The 9,710-nt window shown below is 36.6% G+C and overlaps 1 protein-coding gene across 2 annotated transcripts in view; it reads right to left on the bottom strand.

The window, feature by feature from the left end:
- LOC110032585 (actin-related protein 6) overlaps positions 1 to 9,464 on the bottom strand; it is a 38,720-nt gene extending 29,256 nt beyond the window's left edge. For both annotated transcript variants that reach the window (XR_002294864.1, XM_020736255.1), the window contains exons 1-3: positions 8,662 to 9,464; positions 8,163 to 8,373; positions 8,018 to 8,081 (exon numbers count right to left, since the gene is read on the bottom strand). Coding sequence is in view for 1 of the 2 variants with exons in the window: in XM_020736255.1 (XP_020591914.1) it covers positions 8,018 to 8,081; positions 8,163 to 8,373; positions 8,662 to 9,356 (970 nt within the window). In the remaining variant the exon portion in view is untranslated. The remainder of the gene's footprint in view (positions 1 to 8,017; positions 8,082 to 8,162; positions 8,374 to 8,661) is intronic.
- Positions 9,465 to 9,710: the final 246 nt, after the last annotated feature.

Here is a 9,710-nt window from a genome sequence, read left to right as displayed (position 1 = left end):
TTCCCTAGTGGTTTTTAATTACTATTTTTTAGAAGTTAGGGCAATTTTTGTCTGTCGTTGTTTCAGAATTTCTCTTGGAGTCTTCTCCTCTCCCTGCTAGGGTTGTATCCAATGAAGGGTGGTGCCCCGGCTATATTCTGCTTCGAGGTGGTGTTTATATCCTTCCCTATCATCTTCCCTAACCCTTTTCCTATGTCTCCTCTGACCACTGGCCATCCCATGCCCTGCCAGCTGCCTTGTCGCACACCTCTACTCCCGCAAACCTATTGTCCAGCCTTCCAAACCTACTGTCCAGTTTTCCAGAACCTGCTGCCCCGCCTTCCAGAACCTGCTGCCCGGCCTTCCAGCCGCCTACCTGCTCTCCCCCAGCCTTCTGAACTCTGCTGCCAGCCAACCAGTGTCTTCCCCCTAGTTGTACCGCCAGTTTTCCTGCAACCCCTGCTGTCCAAGATAAAATAGATCGCATGAATAGTGCAAGATAAAATAGATCGCATGAATAGTGCAAACTTTGTTATTACGTCTGTAAGATTTGGATTTGTCTCAACTATTGATCCTCCTTGTAGCTCTTCTTTTTTTCAAGGCATAAAGCAGAAGAAGAGTAGTCAGTTGATCCTTGTCCTAGAATGTTCTTGTTTATGATATCATTGAGCCTTTTTCTTAAACCTAACTGTTTGCTATCAAATTTCATCCCAGCTCTTCAAAAGTAATGTACCAAGCACAAGTGATATCGGAATTAGTTTAGAATTCAGCAGAAACGGAAGAAAAATTTATTAATCAATTGTTTAGGTTACAAACAAGACTACTGAATGGAAATTGCAACAGACACTAATGTTCGGCTAAGGCTAGATAAGCTGAGGCGACGATGGTGCCCGTGAGGGGGTTGTAGTAGTGGAGAGGAGGGAGCTATGAGAGGAAGAAGAGGTTGCGATGGTGGTTAGGGAAGGTGGGGGAAGTGCAGGCCGTCGATTGGAGGGCTGGACAGCAGGGGTTGCAGGAAAACTGGCGGTACAACTAGGGGAAGACACTGGTTGGCTGGCAGCAGAGTTCAGAAGGCATAAAGCAGCAAATCCAATTGATGAATATGTGAACTTTGCAACTTAAGATATTAAAGATGCTGTAATCCCTAGTTATGAAAGTCCAGTGAAATACTAGATCATAGACTCAAGTTTTATATTCTCAGTGTAATTCAGCTAATGAGCTTATATTAAATACTCTTATGAGATTATTGAAAAAATTATCATGTTAATGATCCCTTAAGAATTGTGGACTATATAAGAGTTTCACAAGGCAAGGTATATTCAAGGCTTGAACTAGGATATGATCTCAATTGAAAAGGCAGATGTGTAAGGATATACCTTGACCTTTTGTAATGATATTTAGAAGACGACCAAGGGTGCTCTGGTAATAGCACAGGTAAATATAGCACTATGTATGTGACTACAATCATTGAAACAATAAGAGAAGTTGTGGACTCAAATACTAACTTGGATAGATAACATTAAAGGTTGGCAGATATAAATTTAAAGAGATAAAGAAACTATATTAAAAACTAAGGTGTTATTTAGGATCACTTTCATTTTTTGCTTTTTTTCTTTTTTATTTTACTTTATTTAGTTTATGTTTTGATTTAAATTAAGACATGTTTGGTTGAAGTAGTTATTCTATCACTCAAAAAAACTCATAGGTATTTTGAATTTTTTTTACAAACAAGTCAACTTGTTTTTAGAAACAAAAAATATAAAAATTTTACAGATTAAACTTGTTTGCAAAAACAAAGAAAAAAAATAAGAACAAAAACATAAAACAAAAGTGATGTCAAGCGAGCCCTAAACATTCAAATTTAAAACTTTTGGATTCTAGTTTAACAAACACTGTATTTAGCAGATAAAGGAAGATCAAGTTCACAATGTGATATGGGAGGCTCTAAAACAATAATACAGCCCTATATGGACTAATTTTATCAAGCAAATGAAATTGTTTTGCCATGGCAAATTAAAGCCAATAGATTCCATACAAATACTTAAAATAGAAAAGGGAACCTATGTTATCAAAATGTGACCTTAATTCAAACTAAATGTGTCAGAAATAAGAAGTTTAGATGTAAATTTTTCCAAGATAACGAGGCCATAAATTAGAGTTTATTTCAGGTTTTAGAAACGTTAAAACCAGCTTCACCATTCAAGCAACCAAAGGAGAACTTTCAAATACTATTCAAGGAGGTATTGGATAAGTGAAAATTTAATTTATAAATCATGCAAAAATGAAAGATTTAGACTTTAAAAAAATAAATAGAGAAAATTTTATAATCAACTACAAAAAGTTTTCCCTTATGTTATCTAGAAATTTTCCTTTCAATCAGCAAATAAATGTGTTAAACATTTAAAAAAAGGACAGTTCATAGAAAATAACGTATCTACAAAGAATTCATTTTACCGTTTCCTATTTAAGAGTAAATTTGAATTTTATTATAGTTTTTTTGTGCAATTAAATGACAACAAACATAGCTTGTAATTAGGCTTTGCAAGTCAATTGAATATAATTTCAATTCCTGGAAATCAGCCCCTCGCCTATATCTCCTTTTTCCTTCAAAATTTATCATCCAACCACTCCAAGGAGCAGCCCAAGCTGTTGGCAACCTCCCACTCCCTTGAATTCCCTAGTAACACAAGGGATGGCAAGAACTGATTTCAATAAACCTACCATTACAAACTTCAACTACTAACTTAATCACAATTTTGCCAATAAAAATAGAATTTCTCACTTTAAAGCTAAATCAAAGAGAAAAACGAAGTTGTGGGAAAACAAGAGCATGGCAGGACTGAATGCAAGAGAACCTAATTAGAGTGTTAACAGACAATTTCAAAATAAATCTCTTCTCCATGATCATCTTATCATCAATCTGGGAAGAATTTTGGTTTTGATCACAAAAAAATTTAGATCTTTGCAAGAATCTAGAGAATCCTTTAAAAAAACTAATCAATTCTACAACATTTTGTATCATTGCTCTGCGTCAATTTAATATCCTAATACAATCGTATTGCAGAGTCAGGATGATTGCGGGTAAGAATAATATCAAAGTGCAATCCCCACTATATTTCATATCATGGGAATTATAAATGAAAAGTAGAAGAGCTAACAAAAAACTACAATAGATGCAATTAAGAAGGTATAATAAGGAGATAATTGTCAATATGAATTTTTTTACTGATCCAAATGTGCATGTGCAAAGATATAGATACAAAGCCAAAGTGCAAGAAGACTTTGAACTCAAGAATCTCATAAGGTAATGAGGAATGATAACAATAACTACCATTCAAAATAAGCCGTAAATTGTCACAATGTGCCACCCACATCAAATAGAGGATGAGAACAACCTCAATTTCAATTTAGGTGGACAAAGCCTCATTGGTCGGCTACTATATGTCAAGCGCACCATGGCGATGGCTACTTGAGAAGTTTGGGGCACATTTATCATTAAAAATGGCTATAGCAACCAATGAATATTCTACAACAACAGAGCTTACTACACGGTTTGGGTATATCAATTGATCTGACAACATTTCATGTGTTAGTTATATCACCAACAGACAACATAGCCTAATAAAATATTTTTTGAGTTAAGTACAACCTTCTAGGATCGACCATAAATTATATCATCTTAATTGATGGTCATTTGTAAAGGCAGGCGAATTTAAATGGGGAGTCGTAATTTAGGAGACTCCTAAACTCTAATTCAACCAAACTAAGACTAAATAAAGTAAGAAAATGAAACTGGAGTTTAGCCATGCAAAATTAAGGGCAATAAGTTTCATAAAAGTTTAAAATAGGCACTAGTACCAAGGTGGAATCTAAAAAAAAATTAAAAATAAAAATAAAAATTAAAAAAGGTAGAAATTTCTTATACTAAATGAATACGAAATAAAAAGTATATTCATGATTTTTAGACAAAATAGCAAAGAAGCTACAAGTTAAAACTTTCTTTTAGGATTAAAATAAGCAAAACTAACTCCACAATTCAAGCCACTAAATGTAGACTTTCAGCTTTTAAGTTTACTATTTATAGAGATTTCGGATAAGTCAAAACTAACTTGGAGAATTCAGCCCAAAGAAGATGGAAGAGAAAAGGTTATAAAGGACTCAACAAAATTAAGAAGTATCAATTTGAACTCGTAAGTCACCCCCTCCATGACGTACAACTAATATGAGATATTTCAAAGAATTTTAGCTATTTGTCTAAATAATATCATTTTAATTATAAAAAAAATGTGGATAAGAACTTATCTATCAAATAACTTATCTTGACAGATATTATTGATCACATACTTGTATATTTTTGGATTTAATTTAAATTTTATTGAAAGTTTCTAATTCCTTTATTAGGAAATTAAATGGTTATACAAATAACTTATAACTAAACTTTTGAAAGTCAAATAAATGGTTGCTCTCCTATCTCTCCCTCTATCCTTTCAAATCCATCAATCGCATGCTCCTAGAAGCAACTCAAGCCACCTCTACCTTCGTTTCCCAAGCCAAAAGGGATGGAAAGAGCATCTTTCAACAATTATGTAGTTACAGCTGCTGGTTAAAGCAATTAAGTCAATTGTTGGATAGATCGCTATTTTGTTAATAACAATGGAACTGCTAACTGTTTAAAGCTAAATCAGTATACCATAAAAAATGAAAACAAGGGAAATGGAGGATTAAAAAAGGCAAATCAACTTGGATTTTAAATGATCAATTTCATGGTACTTGGATTTTAAATGATCAATTTCATGGTACTGCTCTTTTCCTTGATCAACTTACCATCAACCAGATTTTATCTCCTAAAAACCTAGATTTTTGCAAACCTCTAAAATACCCTGCAAAAAGGCTACCAGTTCCACAATATTCTGCAATATTACTACTAAGAAAATTTGATATCATAATATAACTATATCGCGTTGTCGGGTTAATTATGGATCCAATGATCATAGGGGAATCTGATATGATCTGACGTCGAAATCGACTCGAAATTTTACCGAAGTTAGGACAAACACGAATATTTTCTTCAATAATTCAAACAACTCACACAAATGCAAAGGATAAACACCTACAATTCGAGAGGTAGGCAATCTCTCCCAGTTCCTACAATTTGAGAGGTAGGAAGTCTTTCTCAAGACCTAAACCTAAGGCTCACAACTCAATCTCATGCATAAAAACCAACCCTGAACATAATAAATCTATTTATACCCAACAATAATAATAATACACGACTTAATTGCCATTAGATGTATAAAAGACAAATTTGCCCTAAGGCTAAGTGCCCTCGTAACAGAATCCAAAACACAAAAGCTAGAGCTAAGCACATATCAATATTTAAGGATCATCACTAGTGGCATCCTTTGATAGCACATCACAATACAACATCTTTATTAATGACATCATCTAGAAGCATGGACCAAAAGCTGGAAACATTTAGTGGAGAATAAATATGGTGTAAAAATAAAGTACTTGAGATCATATAATGAACAACATTAAAACAACAGGTAGTTCAAAGAATTTGTGATCCCCACATGAAAAGAAAGACGTGAATCAGTAAGTTGTGATCCCCTCTATTGAATTCTCCACAAGCTACAATCACGGGGAGAAAAGTTGTGATACCCTCTATCGCCTTCCCCGTGAGCTACGATCACGGGGAGAAAAGCGTGGCTCATCACCGTGAGTCGTGATCCCGTAGTAGCCCTAATGGCAACTGCTTCATGCGAATACAGAGCGAAAAGAGGTGAGTGTCGGGTTTCTGGGGGCCGCTTCCCAACCGTTGCCTTCCCAGCTAGGTCTGATCGCGATTGTATCGTAGGGTATGGTCACGAAGGAGAGTCCTGTGGGCTGCGATCAAAAGAAATGGTGAGTTTTAGGTCTTGGTTTGTCGCGATTATTCCCTCCAATCATGACGGTTTCACAAAATGATGTCACTGAATCTTCTGTATTCCGTGATCCTTTCCCATGGTACAATCCTTCCCAAATAAAATTGCAACTATCACCCAGTCTTCGGACCCCAAACGTTGTTTTCCAGAAATCTTGCTCTGATACCGGTTTGATATGCTCCAGACCCAAAACAAAGTAGAAAAATCACAATAAAATAGCAAGAGATAGATGGAAAACTCAAACGAGGGCTGCTATTATCAAAAAAAAAAAAAAGCAAATCGGCAAGAAAAAATGGTGACCTACTTTTCGGATCTACTTTTCGAGAGGTAGATCGACCCTCCCGCAACCCTAGATGTCGCTAGGAACACCACATAAAGAAAGAAACGGCAGTCAAATAAAAACATGCATAAACATAACCCTAAACATAATAAGCATATTTATATTTAACAATAATGATAATAAAAGATTAAATTGTCCTTAGGTATACAAAAGGCGAACTTCCCCATAGACTAGGCATAGACTTAACAGATTACTGAGCACACGAACAACAATCAAAATTAAAGAGCAAAATCAAAAAGGTTGCACGTCAAGTTTTTTGAGTTGATGCGATAAGTGATGTGGCTTTACTGAGCAATAGAAGAGCTTCTAGACTTCTGGGATATAAGCTACTTGAAGATGTGTGGACTAGCAAAGAGACCTTTCTCCTTTAAAGATTTTTGAATGTCATTCGTAGGCATATGTAAACTCTTTTGAGAATTACTTCATTCAAAAAGGAATGAATAACCTAGATTATCAATTTTGGGTAGATAAAATTGGAAAGACCATCAGAAATAGAAATTTTACTTTTAATGAATTATGAAAATGAAAAAATATAGCAATTCAAAAAGATTGCACATACGAATATGTAGAGCATGTTGAGATATCTGATGCAATGTGGAAATAAGTGAATAAGAGACAGATATTGCAAAAAATTAAAAAGACGAGAATATGAATAAGAAGATCTCAACAAATGACTAAGCCTACGCAAAGATAGCACCCTCCCTTTATTGCTTGTTGGTAACAAATGCTAATAAACCTCAATAAGCAATGCATAATAGATACCTAGCCGAGTCGGAGCTATCAAAGAACAAGAGGCATTGCAAAACAAGAAATGTTTCAGGATCAAGGAAAACACAAAAGAAAAGTAAGATGTGTGATAGCTGAATTTTATAGATTTTCAGTTAGTAATCTAAGATATTGCAATATGTCCGCAACCTCCATTGAAGATTGAGAGAGGGTGTCACATCAAAATGGTTCTCCCAAAAAAGTACATCAAAATCCTAATCTCTAAAAGAGAAACTAATAAGTTGTGAAGTTTAAATTACCTATAATTATCTAGGTAATATGATCAAAGTTTGCTCCTAAATCCAAGCCCTTCAAATTTCTCCTAAATTTTAAGAATTTTTTTAAAATCTATTAGTACTTTCAAGCCCCTCAAATCTCAACAGCTCGTTCATTTGAGTTGTTATCACATTTCTGGATTTATCGACTTCCCTCAACCAATTTAATTACCAAACTATCAAATTTATGGATGGAATGGAGAAGGGAATAGGACCCGGCCTCTTGGCCATCAAGTTTCATCTTCAAGGACCAAGTATTCATATAGCCAGAAAGATGAGGATAGGAGCAAGCAGTAGATAAACATTCATCCACAAGTTTTGAACAAAGATTAGTATAGAGATCTATAACTAACTTCAAGGTTGATGTTGATAGGTGTAGGTCATAAACTTGAGTTCTTTGGTTGTGAAGCTCTGAAGACGACATTTGTGTACACCGACTGCAACTAGCGAGATTGATTATGTGAAAAATATATTGGCATAGAAATATCGAAGAGTTGACTCTCATCCATGAAGTTAAACTTTTTAACTGCAAATAGATTTGACCACTAGTGTAATTGATCCAACATTGCCCATCCCCACCCCCATCTTAACACTCTTATAACCTAATGAGTAGTAGATTGCATTTTTCCATAACTTCGCATGTCAATAACAGTAAAAAAATTACTTTTATAATGCACATTATTTTTTGTGACAGGTCATCAAACGTTTATCTAGAATTCATCATCAGAACTAACCCAAATCAGCTGGACAGAAGATCATCTCAGGAACAAGAAAGCGTTCATTTGTAAGGCTGAATTCCTGCATCAAAGAGAACTGTGTCAATTTTTTTTTCTAATCAGAAAACTGTCCTTTTTTGTGATAAACAAGTTTGTGTCCTACACTTTTATTCATGTCCATTCTCTTCCTATCCTCTGTTTTCTCTGTATGCGCTTGACTATCCTCTACCTGCATTCCTAACGTAGTAGAGGATCCATTAGATAGCGAGAGGAATTTGTGTGCTTCATCAAGATCTTTAACAAAACCCCTAGTATGTGTGATGCCATCGGGGAGAACATAAGTGCATCTGAAAGGATTGTCCTTCCCTGATTTCCTTAATAAGATTAAACAGGAAATAGTCACATAAGCAAGCTATGAACACAAAAAAAGACGGATGATGGGCACAAAATGCAAAACAACATATCAACTCAATGCTTACGACCCAGAAACTAGAATGCAAATATCTTCCCAAATGGGGCAATTTCATTAATCGATTACCAAAAGCTCACAATTTTATAATTTCCTAAGAACAAAATGGAAAATAAATGAAGTTCCCCGAACTAAGATAAGTAATTGGTCAACAAGAATAGCATCCAGACACAAATGAACACCAACGTCTTACCTGGCAAGTTGGAGGTCGTTTAAGACGTCAAGGGATACAAAGCAGAGCTTCTCCTTGGCGTCGTCTATGATTAGGGTTTCATCCATAAGATTGATAGAACGATAGGAGACGAGCTCCTTGAGGTAATTCGTGAGTGCCTTGCCTCCGAGGTCCAGCCGCCTCACACCATAGTTCAAGGTAAAATTTTGCACCACCGGAGCAGCGTGGGTAAAGGAGAAGCCACAATCAACAACCAAACTGCACTGCGCCGTCGCCGCCAACCCATCCACCGGCCGTTGGCTTGCTTCATAGAGATGCACGAGAGAGGGGGAGTCGGCTACGAAGAGAGATTGAAAGCCCAAGTCCTCGAAGACGACCTCATCGGTGGCGCGTTGAATGGAAGGGGGGTTGAAGAGGGGCTCAACGAGAAGAAGCGAGGAGGTGGAGGGGTCGGCGCGGAGAAGAGTGCGCACTACACGATCCCAGATCTCCTTCTGCAGATCAGGGTTGATGAGATAGCCGCGGTCGAAGGGTCGACGGAGAGAAACGGAAGTGATATCGGAGTCGTTGGCGAGAAGTTGATCGGCGACAAGCCATTTCTTGGTTGAAGCGGGGCGGCCGAGGCAGTTAGGGACGACTACTGCAGGGTCGCGGTCACCTCCGAAGCCGGCCTTGATAAGGCCGCCGCCATTGTCGAGCACTACCACACTGGTCATCTCTCTATCTCTCGGCGCCAGCCCAACAGTGGCTAAGTGCGATCTCACTCGTCATCTCCCTCCTCCCTCGGTTGCGGAAAAATCTTCTGTCCGGACTCAATATTAACGTGCAACCACATGGTTATTAGAATCCAGTTTGTTAGACTGAAACTATAGATATTATTTGGAGAGTTTTGAGAGGTTATTAGAAATTTATCAAGGAGTTATTGGGAGTATTTGGGATATTAACTCTAATAACATCATAATAACCTCTAAATAATCTCAATAACCTCTGTGGTTCCACTCCAATAACCCCTGCTATAAACTCCGCAATAACCCCAATAACCTTTACGGTTTCACTTCAATAACTTCCTG

This window comes from Phalaenopsis equestris, unplaced genomic scaffold, assembly GCF_001263595.1.
Source record: "Phalaenopsis equestris unplaced genomic scaffold, ASM126359v1 Scaffold000977, whole genome shotgun sequence".
NCBI lineage: Eukaryota > Viridiplantae > Streptophyta > Magnoliopsida > Asparagales > Orchidaceae > Phalaenopsis > Phalaenopsis equestris.
The sequence above is the reverse complement of the archived record's forward strand: the minus strand, read 5'-3'. Positions and strand labels throughout refer to the sequence as shown.